The following is a 22780-nucleotide window of genomic DNA, read 5'->3' on the forward strand; positions in this document are numbered from 1 at the left end:
GATATTCACCTCCTCAAACTGAGATCAAAGAAAGTAAACTTGTTATCAACATGTATAATTACTATTATTGAGCTAATCTCCATGAAAGGAAGTAGTTCACATCTTTTAGAAGCAATTAACCCTGTTAGCTTTTGTTCAAACTTAAAACAGTCCAGGATTTGTGGCTCACCTTCAGTTTTTAATATATGGGAGCGCAAACTAAGTTTCATCTCTGAAGGAGGTTAACCAGACCCCAGACTGGTTTCACTGCGTGTTTTGATTTGCTCACATCTCAGTTGGGTTACTTTATGATATTCTTCCACTTGCCCCCAGTGATGTTATCAGGGTAACAAACAGGCTGGGTCCTGAACACCAACAGTGCTAACAGAACTCAAGTTGCACAGGATATACAACTGGCTTTTATGCAAATGGCAAGGAAAGAAGCCAACTGGATTCCCAGTCCTAGCAAGATTGTAATAGCAAAAAATCCAGAAACTCAACTGAACTCTGAACTGAACTCAAACTGAACCACTGACTCTGAAAAATTCACCAAGACACGTCAAGTACTTAATATCATAAATCCCAACAATACCTCATTTACCAGGACAAGCACCAAGCTGTCTCATTTTCCCTGCAGTCAATTTAAATAACCCAAACACCACATGAACAACAAGAATCAAGTGGCTGTACACTGCAAGTTTCCAGAACTCCATTTCAGGAATAAATTTGTCATCTTTGTGTAACTATGACCCCAGAAAGTCTGCTTATTGTGTCTTTTTATTATTGCTGTTTTTAAAAAAGCCTCTATCTACTAGAATATCTGAATTTCATTCATCTTTATGGCTGAATAGAAAAAGCAGCACCAACTGAACTGCTGACAAGCATCTGCAACGCTTGCTCATTAACAATTTCTACCATGATGACTTTGAACAGGAAAACCAGCCTGAAAAGTTCGCTTTTGCTGAAAGAAGCCTTCCCCATTTCTCCTACTCGCCTTGCTAAAGCCAAATGTGTGATGATATGTGCTATACCCATGTAATTGTCACTGGAGCTCTCTGAAGACATTGTATGTGCTCATGATGTTCATCACTTGAGGACAACTGTTCCTTTGAAAAAATTCTTAAATGATCCAAATCAAGTATGTTTTGTTTCAGACCACATAATGGTCTTCTAGCCAATTTATGTGCAAAACAAGTAACGCAAAGTAAAATAGGATAGACACACAGCATTGCACAAATAATGCAGAGGAGTTCCAGAAGCAGTACAGGAAGCACCACCACCAAGAACTCATAACACGGCTCTGCTATCGCTTTGGCTGTTGGGAGCGGTTTTTGAAGTCTGGATGAAGGAACAAGTAATATACTTGTATTCATATATAATTATATTCCTGTAACCGTCTTCAGAGAGATTGAGGCTTGCTAGTCACTTACATACATAAACAGTACAGAGAATTAACAGATTAGTTTGAACAGAAACCAAGACACAAGAAACCACTGTCCCAATTCATGCAGCACATTTGCAAGCTATCCATCTTATGTTCTCTGTAAGCAGCCATTCAGCTTTTCATAGCATCTGTATTTTGTCTGTGGTGCCTCCTACTAAAAAATCCTATTTAGTCACTGGCAGCTTGCTGGAAAGATCTGAAAGGAGATATGTACTTTTTAGTTATGTAAAGTTATTTAAAGTTTTAGTAACTACAATGCCTTGTATTGTAAGTTTAGAGCCTCCAAATGTTTCATTAGATTTAGAAATAACCTGAAGAGAATTAACTTATTCTTGCAAAATAATACACAAAAAATCCCTTTTGTCCTCAAAAACTAATTGCTTCCTACTACTTATTTCTCAGCTACAGACCATCTCAATCTGACTGCACAATTTCCACAAAGGTTTGATGCAATAGAGAACAGCAGCTTTTACAAATAGTGTGTGGTGAACAACAGAAGCAGGCTGACAAAAAAAACGCAAAGGCTCTTTTCAAGAAAGCATTCTTGAAGCCATTAGAAGATTTAGTTGTGGCCCAAAAAAGAAGGTTGGGAGCTAGCCATCTACTGTTTTGATTCCAGCACCAAGCCCTGTGCCCTTTTAAAACCATCGCCCTATCTCAGTTTTCCTTTATCCATTAGTTCAGCTTCACTAATTTGAAAAATCAGTGAAATTTTTGTAATACAAAGTTGATTCAGAGGTGTTTACCAGTGACCCAGTTTAAAACTATTTCTCTACTTCTCTTCCACAGTTAACAATTCTTACCAGCACCATTCTACTCCACATTTTCTCATAGACAAACCAACTGCAGGCAGTGGCCCTCCAGAGCCATATTCATAATACCCAGAATCCAAGCTAGTTTTTCAGCCAAAGCTTTAAGCAAAGAAAAAAAAACTTTGTCATACTATCACTAAGCAGCTGCTCAATTCACCCAACTGAACTTTTGCCAACTTTATCCACAGAAAGGGCCTATAAAGTAGTATTATCTCTAAAGCCTTAAGGCAATTTAAAAAAATGCAGGACTGGGAAACAGTACTGTGCAGAAAATGAACAGAGAAGTATGTAGATCATTCTATCAGGCATTTATTCTAGCTGAAGGCTGACTTATTGGCTAAGCATCTAACACTTTCACAAGACCTGTAGCTGAGAAATCCTGGGTATGAATGGACAGGACTTTGTCTATGCAGCTACTACATCCAGCACTTCCAAAAAGTGCTATGGTTTGTATAGAAATTGTACGTACAGCAGCTTTTTTTAAATGACACAGCTTTCAAACACCACAACTGCTACTTTTCTCAATAAAAATAGAGACTATGAATTCTGATACTGTTTAGCACCAAATTAGCAGGATGCAGCCTGACACACATTTTAAGCAACACTACAAGAAAAAAAAGAAAAAAAAAAAAAAAAAAAGACCTTTTGAGTTTATCTTTTTGCCAAATTAGTTCCTGATCTGGTTAACCTTTCAGCTCTGATGGATCTTGTTGGCATAATGGCAGAACAGTCTGGAGTAGAATTTGCGTCCATTCTCCAGGCTTGAATAAATATCATGCTGTAGCCTCAGAAAAGGGCCAAAAATGCCTGAGTTTGAATACTACAAACAGAAATCAGCTACACATACCTTGCTTCCTGCTTCATTAGGCAAAACAGATACTGGAAGAAACCCAAAACAAGCAACGCCTGAGTAGACCACAGACTGTTGGCAAATCATCAGCTAGAAAGAGCTCAAACACTCATTTTTAAGCCGACAGGAAGACCCAGCCATTTTGCACAACTTTTCATGTAGCAGAAGTTTTGTTAGTATCTGTTCTTGAGACCAGCACCGGGGACAACTTTTGGCTGGCACAGGTGTCTCACACAGACCTCTGGGAAGCACTCAGTGCTAGAACAGATATGGCTGCTGTCTGCCTGTATTTGCCTCAGTGATAGGTTGAACAACCACCAACACCAATTGCTGGCACTTAACTCTGTTCTCAGATAACGTAAGCAAACTGAATGAAACCTGCTAGAACAGAAAACTTAAGTAATTTCTCCAGCAAGCTTTTTCACTGTCAGGTTAGCTGTCAGATGACCCATGTTCAAAAGCTAATACAGTCCTTCAGTCCACACCACCACCTCGTGGCCAGATGCCTGAAACTACCGTAACTATGTTCTGCAGTTTGAATTCTATGAGCTTCTGAACTAAATGCCACTGACAGATCCCCAACAAACTACACAATCATCCTTATGTGAGCTGCTCACAACTTCTTAATTACCTGTGAAGAGGGAAAAGTATCCTACATACAAAGTGCTGTACTATTTCAGTTTCAAGGCAGATTACGTACCACAAGTGCCAAGTTAGTTACTTCATGCTATAACTGAAAGAAGCTGCTAGCTACTAGGCAAATTAGACACGAGAATTTGTGGTTTTAACTTCTTTGAATGCATTGAGACTAGTACAGAGTTCCCATTTCTTACTTTCATAATGACAAAGACAAATATGCTGAATTTCTTCCGCCAGTGCATTAAGTCTACTGATCTTAAGAACTGCCTTTAGCTCCCCAAGTAAAAAGGGATTTAAGAAACATCCCCGTATTTACTTCAACTGAGGTGCAAACATCAAATTATACTGGAGATTAAAATCAAAAGCATTGCCCCTGCAGTCACCAGCACACAAGACTGTAAAAGATACACAGCAAAATACTCTGAAAGCCACCTAAAAAGTGAGGGCAAATAACAAAAGACAGAATGGGGAAGAGAATGGAGAAGAGCTAGACACAAACCAAAAATCAATACAAGACAATACTGCATCTTATCTAAGGCTAAGATTACTTACCTCTAGCTGGAAATTTCTTATGTTATTAGGCTGGTCTGCCAAGTAGACTAGTAAATTGGTTTATTGCTCCAGAAATTCCAGGTCTACATGTACTAACAGACAATTAAGGATGTGTCCACTGAATGAGTTACATGTCAAACTCTGTTTAGCTTTCCCCTTCCACATGCTTAGTGTTAGAAAGACTCACCAACAGTTGTACCATCTTCACCCATAATGCACTTCACAGAGGTGATGATTTGCTCCACAACAGGAGGTGACATTGATGTTGCATACACAGCACTGTGAGAGTATGTTCTGAGGTAATCAATCAGTTCCTAGCAAAACACAAGAGACATCAGACATTGCCTTTCCAGCACTCTCAGAAATGCTTTCTTGCCACGTCTTAATCACACAATAAAATGGGCCACCACAGGAAATCTCTTTCAGAATGTCATAGGAGAGAACAGGTATCTCAAAAGATTGATTTTACAGTAAAAGTAATCAAGTAATAAAGAGTTGAAAAGCAAACAGCAGGTACGTAACAACCCATAATTATGTCACGTGGCAAGAATGTGCACTGATCAGGGACAAATGCCTACAGCAGACCTGTTTAGCTAACACCACCACTACCAAATTGCAACAGGGTGTTTGCATTACTCGAGCTGTGAGCACACTGTGTTTCCAAAGTGTTTTCTGTAACAGTGCAAGTATAAAGCAAATGAGACAGTGGGGAGCACAATCCACAGATGCTTATGTATCATGTTCCATACAATTATTTCCCTACAAGTCACCAAACAGGGGACTAGGTCACAAAACATCTTCTCCCATTTATCAGCACAATATAAATAAAGCAGTGGGTGTAATTTAAGAGTGAAAAAACCTCAGCCTACCTCTCCTGCACTTGCCACTGAACACACTTGCTACATTTGTTAGAGGGCAAAAGCAAGTCATATAGGAGCAAAGGACCAACACACAATAAAACTAGGCTGTTTGTTGTTAATTGTAATAAAGCCACTCTAAAATACCCAGACTACTCCAGCAAAACATTATGAACACCAGCATGAATGCCAAGACAGATTCAGTCTTCTGCAACCATAAAATAATGATGGCCCCATAGACAGCACAAGCGGGGAACATATTATCACTTTTACGTTGCTATCTGCGTGGAGTCACAATGAAATGAAAGGAAGTTGCAAAGGGACTTTGAAATAAACTAGGCAAGAAGATTTAAGACCTCTTGCCTCTGAAGTAGTCCCTCAAACAGTAGTAAAACCCAGCTGAGGGCTCTCAGCTGCTTCACCTTATGCAAAGGGAGTTACTCTCACTAGCCCAGTACCTTCAGAAAAAGATAATAATATGGTAGTTTTTCTCTTTAGAAGATGTCAGAGTAATTTTAATCTAACTGTAGTAAGGGGAATATCTGCAAATCCCACCTTCATTTGTATGGGCTGAAGTAATAGTCACTAGTAGTATTTAAAAATTATTGTTCTGATAGGAAAATGGTAGAATTTTACTCTTAAATAAAGCTTAGAAGCCTGATCTGTGAGATACATTTGAGGATATGAGAAAGTGGAAGCATGCAATTGCCTATACCATCCCTCACAAAAGGAAGGGTTTGGCAAGGGCAACACTTTAGCAGTACTTTACAGTAGAAGAGAGTCAGCAGCAAAAACCAAAACACCCGCAAACAACCCTCCCCCCACTCCACCAAAAAAGGAAAGAAGTGTCTTTTTAGAAAGCAAACTGTTTTAAGTCCAGAAGGAATCAATTCTACCAGACTAACCTAAGGGAATTGTTCTCCAAACAGGCTGAAAAATACCAGTTTTTGACATTCCTCCTGCAAGTCTCATTAAAAGTAATAGTAAGAAATCCCTGCCTTCCTGGTTCCTAGTAGTTCCTAAGAAATTATACCACTACTGTGCCTTCTGTGAACTGAGATCATTGCTCACCATGTGAGAACTCTAAAATTATGAGGTATTTTACTAGACTATTTTACATTGCACAAACTTCCACTGTATTAGACAGTATGTAAAATTATGGAACAAATGGACAATTAGGGTACGTGAGAAACAGATCAATTTTGAAATGCTTAGTGAAGGACTTCACCACCAGCCTGAAACAGCCATGAGATTCTCAGGTTTTTACCTTCTTGCCCCCAATGTATCCTCCAGCAGCTCCAAAACTTTTGGTGAATGTTCCCATCATAATATCCACATCTTCTGGATTGAGTCCAAAATAGTCCACTACACCCCGGCCACTAGGACCCAGGGCACCTATACTATGAGCCTCATCAAGGTACAGATAGGATTTATACTTCTTCTTAAGAGCAATCACTTCAGGCAAACGGACTATGGATCCCTCCATACTGTTGAAAAACAGAAATTCACTGTAAGTTGATTTAATGGCTGGGGCCTCTTTACAGAGCCTAAAGTCTCTAATCTTTCTTTTCTTCACTCTTTCAGTACTTATGAACGCAAAATTTGCTAGATGCATCATGTTCTACAGAGAGAGGAAAGGTCCTCCTTGCACCTAGGGCCCAGATTCTTCAACCTATTTAACACTTCTGGGATGCTGACATACAGATGAAGTAGCAGCAGCAACAGTGAGTTAAAGCAAAGGAATCTGCTGTGTGACATTTTTATAAATTATCTCATTTTTACTTCCACCCTAATGTCAGCATTCTGATGACATCTACTTACCTGTTGTTTTTAAGAACTGACTAGGCTTTCATTAGTAGCACTCAAAAATGCCTCATTTAGTGCTGAAATTAATCTTTAATACTGTAATTTAAATGCCTAACAGAACTAAGCCTACTATATGCTCTCACTCACTTTTAGCAGAAACATTCAATTTGTGCAATTCCATTCACACTAGCATTATCTAGTGAGCACAGAAAGAATGGAATGGACAATTTAAGACCTCAGCTCTGACGTAAATAATCAGTTTAGGTTGATTAATTTTACCATCTAATCAAGATGTGGGAAGCATTGTGATAACACCAGTTATCACAATATTTCCCACAGTGCAGTACAGTACTAGCAACAGAAAGTCCAGGATGTGAGACATACAAAGAGCAATTTAATTCACAGATGAGATTAACAAAGTAACTATGAAGTGACAATATTCATTGTTTGATTTGGCAAAGGAACCCAAATACTAAGCAGCTAGATCTCATGTGGACGGTCCCAGGAATATAAAGAATAGTTTGTACCTGTATATTCCTTCCACCAAGATAAGAATTTTTTTCCAGGGCCTCCGTGTACGAGGTTGCCCATGCACAATAGCATCTTTGAGCAGCTTCTCCAGGCTTTGCATATCTGCACCAGAAATTACTGTTAAATGGTACCAAAACAGCTACTAGCTTGAGCTTTGACATGACTAAAGACAGCAACATCCCGGAAACGCACAAATTGCTCCAGTGTGGAGAACAGACTGTACCTAAGTCAATAAGCTGTGGGCCCACAGATGAGATTAAAGGGAATGGGTGACTGTATGAACTCTAAGGAAGAATTTCATCATACTAAGCTAAAAGCAGAAGTTAGAGCATTAGGCACAAACAGAAAACAGGGGAAAGAGAATGGGGGGGAGAAATAAAGAAAAATTAGGCAGTAAGCATGTCCTTGTGGATACAAATAACTCAAAAAAGAACAAGGAAGCTCATGGATCAACTAAAGATAAGTAGAAGATAAACCACAGCACAGAACAAGAAGGGGAGCAAGTGCACTTTTTTATTACTTTGTTCAAAACTGACAGGACTGGAGGCATGAAACAGGAAGCTACCAAACAAAAAAAAAAGAACAAAGAACAACCAGTGTAGGGAAGAGAACAGTGCTTGGCATATCAGAAACTAGACAGATGAAGTTGCTAGTAGCAATGTGTTCTGAAACCTTACTACCTTTGGCCACAAACACTGATCCTGGGAAACCTGACTAGTATGAGCAAATATATACACATGAAAAACCAAACAATCTGAGGAAAGAAGTGGAGATGTGAGTAATAAAACCATAAAAGCTAAAGTGCTGAGCAAGAGACATATAAACATTAGGTTATGAAAAAGAACACAATCAATCATGAAAAGAAGATTGGTAGGCTAGGACAGCTGTAGCAGTGAGAGGAGCTTGTGAACTAGAACTGGACTAGAAATTATACAGCAAAACAGGTCAGTCAATAGGCCGTTAAAAGACAGCTGATGTTCAAAAAAAAGACAAAGATGAAGAACTCAGAAGCGGAGTCCCTGTCTCTCAAGGGAGAAAAGACAAGTTTAGAGCACTGGGGAGAATGATGGAATATCAACTTCTGCTCTCATGTCTGAAGATGGAAAGATGGGAACTAGGTCTGACCTCAAGAAAAAGGACAAACTGCAGAATGAAGTAGGAAAAAGATGGAAACATTGAACAATGAATTGAAGGGGGATTTTAATTTCCCCCCCCCCCATGATTTCTAAAAAGCAGAACATGAAGCCATTAACATCTCAGGAAAATGAAGTTAACTAAGGCAGCAAACACTGTAACAAGAGTAGAACTGCAAACACATACGTAACTATGAACTGAGTTATCATCTTGACAGGCCAAGATCATTGCTTGCGTTTTGCCTTCTGATTCTAACCTGCCACTCTATTCTCTTTCACAGATCCCCACCATCTATAAGGTTTCTAGAATAACCCCTCATCTCATCACTGATAGTTCGCACCCCATTCCCATAAATGGTTTCTTCTTCCTCATTACACCTGAGCCCTTAAGATTTTCTCACATCTAAAGGTGTATCTGTCACCAGTGTACCCTGAAAGTCTGGAACTGGATGCAATGTTCAGACGCATATCTATAGTAACGCAGAAGTTTAATGCAAAGATTCTGTGATCTTGCCCATCAAGATTCATGAAGAATTAAGAAAAACAGACTAATAATAATAAAAATCACTGAATGTTACAGTAAGCTCCATACTTCAGTAAAAAAATTAATCAAACAATAAAGAACAAGAAAGCGAACATAAAAGAAACAGTAAGCACAGCAGAGGATCCTCTATCAAGTAGGGCAAAGAAAGGAAAACAATTGCAGCCACCCAAGCTTTGTTGTCACCACCACACACTTCAAAGACAGCAAGAGACACCGTGATCTCAGGGATCGATACTATAGAGTATTAGGAGCAGCTGAAGAATGAAGATAGTGACTTTACAATCAAGGACAATCAGGTATTCTCAGTGGAAGAAGTAAAAGAAGGAAACCCTAAGCATTTTTAATTTGAAAGTTATTCTTAACAACTCCTCTGGAGGAAGCAGAAACTAGCAAAATGAAAATTCTGTATTATTTTGGAAACAAGTAATTACAAGTGATTTGGCGAAATTAATCTATGCTTCACATCCACAAAATTCCTTTTATATTACATTGTACCAATGCATGGCTGTCTAGTTTAGCCAGGACATCTACATTGGTAAGCTTTTGTTACTGTTGAAACATGCCAGCATCTGGTCCTAAAATTAAACTTTCTTATCGCCCAAGCTGTAACCTAGATCACTACAAGATTGCATTATTATGTGACACAGACTGTTTGAATAGTCTAACCATGCTGAGTTATTCAAGTAACACAAAGCCATGTTAAAACACTAGTTCCCCTAGACTTCGCAAATGGACAGCATGTTCCTCTTCATATGCACAAGACGTAGGCCAGAACAGCTTCGGGATAAAACTGTTATTAGCCAAGACTGAACATACCAAAACCATCCAATTCCAGATGATTAAATTCTCAGTAGCAGCACCCTTGGGACCTTTCAGGTAGCCAGCAATTGATTTTCTTGCATGAAATTGGATTTCCAACTATCAGAAGAAATTGTATCTGATCTACAGCACCTGTAGAAAGGAACAGCCCACCATCTGATACTTACTGTTGTGCTTAAAGATTCGAATAGTTGCTCCTGACAGTCTTGCTCCAAGCACTAGTGATGCATGATTCAATTCATCACTCAAAATCAGACAGCCCTGAATTAGAAGGGGAAAGAAGATATTGAAAAGGTTATGTTTCACAGCCAAGCATATAACACCTATCAGCTCTGAACTGCTTAGATATCATCTAAAGAAAGAAGAAAAAAAAAAAGCCAATACAAATGCAGCTAGTCCAGGCAAGACTTGCTAAGAAAAAGTCTGCAGCCGTAGTATGGCAAACAAAAACACACAACTGCTGTTAACTGAAAGAACCATTTAAGTTTCACTCTTCCCAAAAGTTCTGCACCTGAGTCTACCTGAATATCTCATGTTGGTGATTAGTACTCATCCCCCTATGCAGCCAGTGGAAAGAGAAAGCAGAGGAGCTTGCTGCAGTTCACTCAGCAAGCCTACAGTGCTGCTAAGAAACAGGCCACTGAAGCCCTAGATTAAAAGACCTTATAAAAGTTGCCCTACTTCTTACATTAGGAGGTAACCATTGACTAAACCCATGTGTGCTCACTCTGCAGTAGGAAAGGAACTACTTTGCTGTAACAAACAATTCTTAAGTACTTTGTAGACAGAGGTAACATACAAGAGACAGAAAGTGGAGAATAAAATTGCAGAGTGAAATAGAGTCGTTTTCTGAAGCTATTAAACATTACATTGAATTTGTTTGCCCTTTGAAAAAAGGGAAGATAAATCCTTGGACAAATATCAACACAGGCTATGTCTGTTCTGAGGGCAGCAATGATTACAGGTCAATAGCTGATAAACTGAGCATTCGGTTACAGTGTTATCACTGTGGACTATAGGAATTAATATTGGGGGATTAGCTTGTAAGGGAGCAATAATATATCTAAACAACCTCAGCAATTACTATGCAAATTTGCTGCAACTCTAGAAGTGACTAAGTTAAAAATCCAGAAGCTTGTTAAGATGCTGAAGATACGACACTAAAACACATGCTCGTTCTATGTTTCTCTATTAACAACTGGTGGAGGGAAAAGTCAAGAACATCTCTGCAATGAGATTTACGAGAAAGGATTGTGAAAAGCACTGCCTACAGTTAAACAAGGAGGTGTCACAGGCAATAGGAGTACCTTCTCCACAATAAAGTTTTGCACTAGAACTGCAATGTACCTAGAAATAAGCTGCATCCTGGGAAAGCTCGAGACTAGTCTTCCCCCAGAAACTGCACTAAATCTCAAGTGCTCAAACTGCTGTTACTGTCTGTATTTCACAGGCTTTGACATAAGGAGCATGGAAATTTCCAACTAGCATTTGCTCTTTGGAGGTACTATACCACACAATGAGTATGTATACTATGTCAGAGGGCATTGCTGTCAAACACTACCATAACAAAACCTGAATAATCCCGTACTAGAACCATTCTTACATGGAAGTAGGAAGAGTGATAGATTTAAAAAAGAGGAAGAGATTAATAGCCTACAAGGACCTTTCTTGTAAAAACAATGATGAGCTCTTGGTAAAGAAAAGAGATGTAACAAATCACTAAGCAGCCACTTTACACCCCCTGTAACAGAGGAGGACATCGAATTAGACAAAAAATTAATTTAAAACTTAAGATGAAGAGTCTAGTATCATCTGCCACTAGAGAGAGGGAAAAGGATCAAAGAAGCCACTGATACAGTACAGTACTGATGATCATATGTAACTGAGTGCTGCTACTACAATGGTAAGACTTCAATTGCATTTATCAGCAAACTTACTTTCGAAAAACATGTCAGTGAAGATCAGATTTATCAATTCATCCCACAGAGCAGACATAGAAACTGAAGTGAATGCTACATTTTACCAGAGTGCTGCATACACGAATTGTGTAATTTCACAAACTATACATGGAAATCAGTTTTCTTACATCCTTCAAGCTCCATTGATCTAAATCCATTACCTAGCCTTAGTCAGTTGTCGTGGTTTAAGCCCAGGCCGTAAATCAGAACCACACAGTCTACTTCCCCCCCCACCTTTCTTCCCCCAGCTCCTGGAGGGACGGGAAGGAGAATCAAAAGAATGCAACTCCCACAGGTTGAGATAAGAACAGTTTAATAACTAAGGTATAACACAAATCACTACTGCTACCACTAACAGTAATAATGATAAAGGAAATAACAAGGAAGAGAATACAACCGCTCACCAACTGGTACCTCGCCCCCACCCCGCAGTGATCCAGCCCTTCCGGGAACTCTCAGTTCTACATCCTCGGCATGACGTGCTGTGGTATGGAATACCTCTTTGGTTAGTTTTGGGTCAGGTGTCCTGTCCCTGCTTCCTCCCGGCTTCTCCTCCTCCCTGGCAGAGCATGAGACTCACAAAGTCCTTGGTCAGGGTAAACATTCTGACCAGTAACTGAAAACATCAGCTTTATCAATATTTTTCCCAGGCCGAAAGTCAAAACCACAGTGCTGCACCAGCTACTAAGAAGAAGAAAAACTGACTGCTGCTGCTGAACCCAGGACATCAGTCCAGAGCTATGATGAAAAGGTCTGTGCTAAAGGCAGTACAAAATGCTGTTATTAGCTAGTTACAGTAACTACATTTATGACACTTACTTCAAAACAGGCAAGTTTCAGAGTCTATCTCAGCCTCAAATGGTAATCCTCAAATCTCACATTATCTGTGGTCTAGACTCAGCTTACTTGGCAGCCAACAACGTGGCTGTCAACAGTGGGTCTTTCCTGCTGAAAACTGTCAGGTGCAGAAAGACCTAGTTTTAGTAACGCTTTAACAGTGTTGAAATACAACTTTCAGTGTACACCAACCATACCTGTTTTCAGCACCTGCTCAGCAGAAGCTGCTGTTAACAAGGGATAATGAATAAAGATCAACTAGGTAATGCTGATGAAGCTTTTGAATTCCTTTGCTGACAAGTGTTGATCAGCTTACGAAATACAGTTGGATCCTAGGATAGTCAAGTCATATTTGCCGCTATTAAAAGAGGATTCAGTAGCAACATAAACGAAGTGCTCAAGGATTCCACAGGGCAAAACCAGAACAGGTGGTCCAGTACTACATACACGTGAGTAATTTTATTGCAGTGGCTTGAGTTTTAAACTAATTAAGTTGCAATATAGGTACCCAGATAAGATGTGAATAATGATTAGCATTAGATCTTATCAGTGACTGTCAAAGAAATTCCTTCTGGCCAAATGCAGATGCCATTACATTTGATAAACTTCAAAAAAATTCAGGTTCCAAGCACCTTCGCATCTGAAAATGTATACAGGACATGCAGAGAGACAAAAAGAGTAGTAAAATACAGTAAAATAAAAATTAAAATTAAAAAAAACCCCAACAAACCCAAACAAGACAGGAAAAAAAAAGACAGCCCAAGAGTTTCATCAAGCATGGGAGTCTCTGGGCTTTACTGAGGATTCTATCAATCATTGCCAAACAGGCTGTGCACACACAGACAATTGTGTACTGGGTGGTGCCAGAACTCAGAATTTATGTAAGTCTTTATTTGCAGACAAAGAAGAAATCAAAAGTGCAGTGGGTGCAACTTCAGGCACCCAAAAAAAAACCCCAAGCCTGACCATTTAGTGAATGTTCTGAACTGCTAAGTGGTTCTTCTGACAAGAACTCTTCTTCAGAAGAGTGCATTTTCTGTTTGGAGTATTCACCTCAGTATAAGCGCACTTCTAGTATTATGAGGCAGAAGCTTCTTACTACTTTAGTGCACCAAAACCAAGTATGCTCATTAGTAACATAGTATAGACTGCTGTACCCATGTATGAAAACAGTTTTGTAAACGTGCAAGTTAACGTGCATGAAAACAGGTATGTTACATGCCTTGGTATTTACTGTTCAGAATCTCTCAAGTGGCTGTAAAACCTGTTAAGGTTCAAATGTGAAAACTAAGGAGCTGAGTAAGGCACCTCAAGGGTATTCTCAGAAGGTATTAAATACATACAGTGTGATCCTCACACACTGAATTTCTCTCTGGCATCAAACTCAAACATCTTTCATTACAGAAAGCATTTGATATTTAAAAATTAATAGACCAAAGGCAAAAAGGCAATACGTAAACAGTGCTGCTTCACAGTTACAAATAAAACAGCATGTGGTAAGACACTCCAGCTAGTCAAGGAGAGATTCACCAGGAAAAGTCACCAGGAAGAACAAGGCAGCAATTTTATAATCTGGACATATCACAAGTTGAAGAATTTACAAAGTGATCAGAGGAAGTGGGAAAACAAATAAATGGAATAAAGGGAAAACAATTCACTACACACAGTGAATCATTTTCAAAAAAGGAAAATCCTTTACTCACCCTATTCTACTCTCAAGTAGGAGCCAGGAGAACACATATGATAACACATACTTTGCATCAGAAAATGCAAACAAAGAGCTCTCTCTATTTCATTCTCCGATAGCTACAAAACTCATAGTCTGAAGTGCAGGACAGTCAGGCTGCTTAGTGTACTGTTTTATGACAATGTGCAATTGCAGTCCAGAAATCAAAACATATCCTGGACTGCATTAAAAAAACCCCATGACCAGCAGGTTGAAGAAAGTGATTCTCCCCCTCTACTCCACTCTAATGAGACCCCACCTGAAGCACTGTGTTCATCTCTGGGGCCTCCAACATTAGAAGGATGTGAAGCTGTTGGACTGGGTTCAGAGGAGGGCCACAAAGATGATGAGAGGGCTGGAGCACCTCTCCAATGAAGACAGGCTGAAAGGGTTGGGTTTGTTCACCCTGGAGAAGAAAAGGTTCCAGGGAGACCTTATAGCAGCCTTCCAAATACCAAGTGATGACAAGAAAGCTGGAGAGGGACTTTTAACATGGGCATGTAGTTACAGGACGATGTGGAATGGCTTTAAGCTGCAAGGGGGTAGATTCTGATTAGATATTAGGAAGACATTCTTCACTATGAGGCTGGTGAGGCCCTGAAAGGTTGCCCAGAGAAGCTGCAGCTGCCCCATCCCTGGCAGTGTTCAAGGCCAGGTTGGACAGGGCTTTGAGTAACCTGGTCTAGAGGAAGGTGTCCCTGCTGATGGCAGAGGGGTTGAAACTAGATAATCTTTAAGGTCGCTTAAAACCCAAACCATTCCATAACTCTATGGAGCACATAGTAGACATCATCAGTCTTTAAATCTGACCTTGTTTCTCTCAAACAGCTTTTCTACTAGGATTTTGGTCTGTCATGGTTTAAGCCAGTCGGCAAGTCAGCCATGCAGTTTCCACTCCCCCCCTTCCCCGAGGGATGGGGAGGAGAATCGAAAGAATGTAACTCCCACGGGCTGAGATAAAAACAGCCCAGTAACTAAGGTATAACACAAATCACTACTGCTACCACCAATAATAATGATAAGGGAAATAACAAGGGAAGAGAATACGATACCACCTGTCGGAAATGAGCCCGACAGAGAAGAGGACATGCCCTTCTGGGGCACTCCCAGTTACATCCCCGGGCATGACGTGCTGTGGTATTGAATACCTCTTTGGCTAGTTTGGGTCAGGTGTCCTGTCCCTGCTTCCTCCCAGCTTCTCCTCCTCCCTGGCAGAGCATGAGACTCACAAAGTCCTTGGTCAGGGTAAACATTACTGAGCAGCAACTGAAAACATCAGCTTTATCAGTATTATTCCCAGGCCGAAAGTAAAAAACCACAGCGCTGCACCAGCTACTAAGAAGGAGAAAAACTGACTGCTGCTGCTGAACCCAGGACAGGTCCTTCAAAGAAAGGATTTTTCAGCTGTCAAAGATAATAAATTCTGTATGCATCAACACATAATCCAGCTTATCTCTGTGTCTTGCTGACACATTTCTTAGTGTCTCAAGAGCATCAAAATACCTTCAGCCAATCAGTCTGTTTATCAGCCACCATTTCATACGCTAATGAGTAGCCTGAGGAAGCAAGCCTTAACATGCTAGGCTCTCTCCCAGAAAAAGAGCAAGATCTGGACTGCTACTGGTCCCACAATGCTACTTCCCAGAAAGATTTTTGTAAAGGTTAGAGATGCATACTGTGACCTACAGTTTCCACAGAGAATATCTGCAGGGGTTGCCATTGAAAAAAAACAAAATCAAACAAGTAGCTTTTACAAAAATCCAGCCAGCAGAGCCTTTGTTAGATAAGCTTTTGCCAGTGACTTAAGCCATACCTTGCCAACTAAAGCAGGAATGTTCATGGAGTTGGTCGCAAACCCCATTCCATATGCCATTGCAGATTCCACACCTAGGAACCTGGCAACTAGCTTTTCCAGCTCCTCATGTTTGTCCAAGTTTCCTGCACATAAAACAAATGAGAAACTCAGGAGTGAGAAGCTTTCATTATTTTAATAATCTACAAGAAAAATTTCCACCAACCAGGCTGCTCTTTAAATAAAGGGCCCACAAGAGAATACAGGTGGGTGGGAGGAGGCAGGAATGGAAGAAAGTTTAAGTGAGCCAACTGCTGTGCCATGTAAACTAAAGCCAGCAACTCAATAAAGTAAAAGCCACTTTATTGATTAGTCTAAAGTTCAAAAGCTGGAACAAGTAATGTTTCAAAGACTTGCAAGCAGATTACAGACAATCAGGGAACATCCTTTCCTACTCCAACTTACCCATCTCCTGCCTAGTGCTGCACACGCCAGCTCCATACTGGGACAGAACTTTAGCTGCTGCTTCTTGGCAAGGCCCAGCCTTCTGTGCAAATCCAAGGTAGTTGTAGGAACCCATATTAATGATGTCCTTTATCACTCTCCCTGTGTACCTGTATTTTAAGGACAGCACAAGTTAGGCCACTCATGATTAAAAATTCTACACTGGAAGATTCTTATTTCAGTTTCCTAGAACATACACTGAAATGTTAAAAATCAATAGAACCAAGCATTAAATTATTTCAGTACTGCCTCTCATCAAACTGAAACAATCAGTGAAAGAGATGCTTCCCCTACCTTATGGTCTCAAACTAGTTCCCAGAAGAGTCTTCCTTAAAGGTGAATTTGTTATCGTGCAGAAAATTGCCTGAGGCTTCTCAAACAACTTGTGGTTTCTCTGACAAACACCCTCCATTCCAGAAACATAAAACTTACTTTTCAATAACAAAATAAGATCTCTGTATCAACTAACTTGGCACCCCCCTCAAGCAGGATATCCTCTAACCACAGAAAGGAAACACATCTGACACTGCTGTGCTAACAGTACGTGACAAGGAAATTAAGGAAGAAGTTTAGTGGAAAAAGGTTCTGATTATTTTGCACTTGAAAGGCAAGTCGAGACATAACGAGTTTCACCAAGTACAGTGCTGAAAACCTCTTTACATCTAACTTGGAATATGTCATTTCCAATTTGTAAAAATCCTTGTCCTTGCATTTCTGATTTTGTTTCTACAGGCTAGTTCAGTTCTAACTCAAAACGATTGAGTTAAATCCAGTTTCTAGCAGCAATATTTACTTCAAATGTCAGGACTCATCCTAAATTAACACAAATTTACAAGTAACAGTGCAATTCAAAGTATCTACCTGGGTTCTGGTCATCACACACCAAAGTATTAATTTTATTACAGGTGTATGCCCATGACATGGGCAGTCAGGAGCCTTAGTAAGTAGCCAAAAGATTATACACAAAAAAAAACCATCTTGGCGGCCAGATGTGTTTCAGAAGAGCAAAATTCACTGATCCAAGCCAGTGGAAAGTTCAAAACAAACACAATTCACTGCTCCTTTAACCACAGAGACTGCAACTTGCTCTTACAGACCCTTTACTTCAAGCCTTTTCTTCAATTTTGACTCACGTGAACGTCCAGTTGTAGTCATGGGAAACTCTCTCCATCATGTCCACTTTGGCCCCCGGCACACTGCAGATTGGACGGTTCCAGCTGTCCCGAATGCGCATGTAGAGGTTTCTGGTGTAGAAATTTTCGAAGTCCTGGTACAATGGGACAAAGTCCTGAAACACACAAAAATGAAAATATATATTAGAGCAAAGTAGGAGTAAGACGGGTTAAGTTCTTTCTGTCAGTCAGGTGTAATTTACCAAAAAAAAAAAAAAAAGAAAAAAGAAAAAAAAAAGGAAGAAAACTCCAGGAAAAGTTAAGAGTTTTTCATCACAAGCCCTGAAACCAATTCCACCCAAGGTGTTTTAATCCTGGAAATCTGTGCCAGTGCAAAATTATTCGGAAGTGAGATGGCAGAAAACCTGAAAATTCATCTGCTTGTGCAAAATCCATGTTAGGTGTGATTTCCAAACTTTTTCAATGCACAAATCTACTATATCTCCTCACACTCGCAGGCCCTTGTTCTCATGGGGGACTTCAACCACCCTGGTATCTGTTGGAGGGATGTTACAGCCCGGCACAAGCAATCCAGGAGGTTCCTCAATTGTGTGGAAGACAACTTCCTTCTGCAAGTAATAGAGGAGCCAACAAGGAGAGGTGCCATGCTTGACCTCGTGCTCACCAACAGGGAAGGGCTCATTGGAAATGTGACGCTCCAGGGCAGCCTTGGATGCAGCGATCACGAGATGGTCGAATTCAAGATCCTCAAGACAGTGAGAAGAGCGTGCAGCAAGCTCACTGCCCTGGACTTCAAGAGAGCAGAATTTGGCCTCTTCAGGAGCCTGCTTAGTAAGGTTCCATGGGATATAGCCCTAGAGGGCAGGGGAGCCCAAGACTGTTGGTTGTTATTCAAGCATCACCTGCTCCAAGCTCAGGAGTGTTGCATCCCAACTAGAAGGAAGTGCAGCAGGAGGGCCAGGAGACCTCCTTGGATGGATAAGGAGCTGCTCAGGAAAATTCAAAGGAAAAAAGAGGCTTATAGAAGGTGGAAGCAGGGACAGGCGGCCTGGGAAGAATACAGGGATGTTGTCCGGGAAGCTAAGGACCAGTTTAGGAAAGCTAAGGCCCAGTTAGAATTGAACTTGGCTAGGGATGTTAAGGATAGCAGGAAGGGATTCTATAGGTACATTGTGAATAAAAGACAGACTAGGGACAATGTAGGCCCCCTCCGGAAGCTATCAGGAGAACTGGCTACCCTGGATTTGGAGAAGGCTGAGGTCCTTAATGACTTCTTTGCCTCAGTCTTCACTGGCAAAGGCTCTGACTGCACCACCCGAGTCTTGGAAGGCAGACACAGGGACTGTGAGAATGAAGACCCTGGGCCCACTGTAGGAGAGGATCTGGTTCGAGACCATCTTAAAAACCTAAACGTGCACAAGTCCATGGGACCTGACGAAATCCATCCACGGGTCCTGAAGGAGCTGGCGAATGAAGTCGCTAAGCCACTGGCCATCATATTTGAAAAATCATGGCAGTCAGGTGAAGTTCCCAACGACTGGAAAAAGGGAAATATAACCCCTATTTTCAAGAAGGGGAAAATGGATGACCCGGGGAATTACAGACCAGTCAGTCTCACCTCTGTGCCTGGCAAAATCTTGGAGCACATTCTCCAGGAAGGCATGCTAAGGCACATGAAAAACAAGGAGGTGGTTGGTGACAGCCAGCATGGCTTCACTAAGGGGAAATCCTGCCTGACCAATTTGGTGGCCTTCTATGATGGGGCTACGGAACTGATGGACAGGGGTAGAGCAGTTGACGTCATCTGCCTGGACTTGTGCAACGCCTTCGACACTGTCCCACACGACATCCTTGTCTCTAAATTGGTGAGACATCAATTTGATGGGTGGACCACTCGGTGGATAAAGAACTGGCTGGATGGCCGCATGCAAAGAGTTGTGGTCAATGGCTCGATGTCCGGCTGGAGACCAGTAACGAGTGGTGTCCCTCAGGGATCGGTGTTGGGACCGGTCTTGTTCAACATCTTTGTCGGTGACATGGACAGTGGGATTGAGTGCGCCCTCAGCAAGTTTGCCAATGACACCAAGCTGTGTGGTTCAGTTGATACGCTGGAGGGAAGGGATGCCATCCAGAGGGACCTCGACACGCTTGTGAGGTGGGCTGATGCCAACCTCATGAAGTTTAACCATGCCAAGTGCAAGGTCCTACACCTGGGTCGGAGCAATCCCAGGCACAGCTACAGGTTGGGCAGAGAAGAGATTCAGAGCAGCCCTGCAGAGAAGGACGTGGGGGTGTTAGTCGATGAGAAAATGAACATGAGCCAGCTTCAGTGTGCACTCGCAGCCCAGAAAGCCAACTGTATCCTGGGCTGCATCAAAAGGAGCATGACCAGCAGGTCGAAGGAGGTGATCCTGCCCCTCTACTCTGCTCTCGTGAGACCTCACTTGGAGTATTGAGTGCAGTTCTGGTGTCCTCAACATAAAAAGGACATGGAACTGTTGGAACAAGTCCAGAGGAGGGCCACGAGGATGATCAGGGGACTGGAGCACCTCCCATATGAAGACAGGCTGAGAAAGTTGGGGCTGTTCAGCCTGGAGAAGACAATGCTGCATGGAGACCTCATAGCAGCCTTCCAGTATAAGGATGCTGGGGATGGACTATTCATTAGGGACTGTAGTGACAGGACAAGGGGTGATGGGTTCAAACTTAAACAGGGGAAGTTTAGATTGGATATAAGGAAGAAATTCTTTACTGTGAGGGTGGTGAGGCACTGGAATGGGTTGCCCATGGAGGTTGTGAATGCTCCATTTTTGGCGGTGTTCAAGGCCAGGCTGGATGAGGCCTTGGGTGACATGGTTTAGTGTGAGGTGTCCCTGCCCATGGCAGGGGGGTTGGAACTAGATGATCTTAAGGTCCTATCCAACCCTAACTATTCTATGATTCTATGATCTCCAAAATTTCCTCAATAGCACATATTTATTTGTGTATAACTTAAGTAGCTCATAGAATCTTAAAGCTCTCAGCTACAAGTAGAAGCAACAATCATGGCATTCGGTCACACTTCAGTTTAGAAAGCCTCAAAGAATTCTAACATATAGGAGAAGAAGTGCTAAAACCTGGGACTTGAAATAGCTTGGCTGTCTTGGTAGGTAAGTAGAACATCTCTCAAACATACAATAACCTCTTCATGAAATAGATGAAATGTATCATCTTTGCAAGAGATTTGTATTCAACCTTCAGAGTTAAGCAAAGCAAGGGAACACACAATTGCTTTTTGGCACCAAACAGCATGCACTGCTGAACTGAATACACAAATTTTGAAAACTGCGGTACTCTTCTGTATTTTATACTGTTCATAAGAAACACATTTAATATAGCATCACTAGCATTATTACAGAGATTATCATTACAACTTTCCACAATTTCTTTTTCTGAATCCAAGCTAGTAAGCTATGTTACAGCGCTCCTCTTCTGCACAGCTTATCAGCACTTAAGTCCCACAGGATTTCTCTGAGTATTTCCTGAAATCTAGCTTCCCTTCCAACGTTTTTCAGGAAAAGTGACTGTCTTGAATGGATAACACACAGGAATGTCAAACTAACTGTGACAGCAAGGACATCTGAACATTTAAGAACATTTTTTCTGGCCTACTTAAAATGCTCCAAAGTCATGAGATTTCCTTATTGCTATTCAATTAAAAGGAAGTTTGACATTCAGTTGTGATAAGAATACATAATTTATTTGCTACTGTTATGGGGTGGGGGGAAGCCTTTTTAATAATCTACAAAAGGAAAAAGTAGAATTTACAACAAAGAGCCAGCACAGCATTTCTTCCTGTTTTTCACAAAAGAAATGCAAACATGGTGAGGGGCATTTTATTTTTGTTGACAGAATAAGCAAGACAGAATATTTGTCTGACCAAGTGTTCCAGTTCCTGACGGTTGTACCACTGAAGCAAAACTAGGGGCATTTATGCCAACTTTCTACTAACAGCTCAAACAAATGAGCACTGACAAGCTCTTTAGTTACAATATTTAACTACAGGAAGAATACTTTTTCTTTACTTTCCTATTTTAATGATTTGACAACTTTGTTTTTTCAGTTTGTAGTAAAGGAACCATCTAGGTCTCTTTGCATCCTCCTACCAGCAGCTGCACAGGAAAGATGGAGCCCAACAATGCCAACTTTTAAGCAGGCACAGTTGCACATAAGCCTTCTTCTGATTTGCCTGCGTATAATAACATGCCAAAAAGGCACAAAAATATTAATTTCCATTATTTCAACGATGGAAAACAAATTATACTTAGCTGGTGATCACTCCTCCAGGGAATCACAAGTATGTCCTTACTCAGCAAGGACAGACAGCGGAAACAAGATTCCTATGAGCTAAGATGCATAGAAGGGCAATTATTTCTTCCATGTTCCTACTTAAGTATAGCTTTGCATTATTTCAAATGTGCCAGGTCTTCTCTGAAGGCTCTTTGTCAAGAGATGTTAACAAGGGTAGGAGGCCAGCTGGTACAAAGCTGTAATCCACTAGAAAATAATTGTTTTTCTGAAGTAGCTATCCAGCTCTACCCTTCCTCAACTTCAGTGTCTCATGTTGATCCAGGCAGAAAGTGGATTTCAAGGCTGAAACACTAACAAACTGTTCACTTGTACAATGGAGAAAAACATGTCAGTACTGACAAGTGCATTCAAGAACTTCCTTCATACACATGAAAAGTTGCATAGCTACTGTACTGTATTACAAAGTGGGGACACATGTAAGTATTTGTAGCAATATACTAAGAAGATCCTAATTCATGTCATAAAATCAAAATAATTATCTTCAAGTGTCTGAAACCTTCTGCTAATTATTTGT

The 22780-nt window shown here is 40.9% G+C and overlaps 1 protein-coding gene across 5 annotated transcripts in view; it reads right to left on the bottom strand.

Moving 5' to 3' along the window:
• SPTLC2 (serine palmitoyltransferase long chain base subunit 2) overlaps positions 1–22780 on the bottom strand; it is an 87831-nt gene that overhangs the window by 43202 nt on the left and 21849 nt on the right. For all 5 annotated transcript variants that reach the window (XM_080617787.1, XM_080617789.1, XM_080617788.1 and 2 more), the window contains 7 exons: positions 17917–18071; positions 16745–16893; positions 16301–16425; positions 10134–10227; positions 7467–7572; positions 6401–6620; positions 4464–4590 (listed from right to left, as the gene is read on the bottom strand). In XM_080617787.1, coding sequence (XP_080473913.1) covers positions 4464–4590; positions 6401–6620; positions 7467–7572; positions 10134–10227; positions 16301–16425; positions 16745–16893; positions 17917–18071 — 976 coding nt within the window. The remainder of the gene's footprint in view (positions 1–4463; positions 4591–6400; positions 6621–7466; positions 7573–10133; positions 10228–16300; positions 16426–16744; positions 16894–17916; positions 18072–22780) is intronic.

This window comes from Psittacula echo, assembly GCF_963264785.1.
Source record: "Psittacula echo genome assembly, chromosome: 5".
NCBI classification, from domain to species: Eukaryota; Metazoa; Chordata; class Aves; order Psittaciformes; family Psittacidae; genus Psittacula; species Psittacula echo.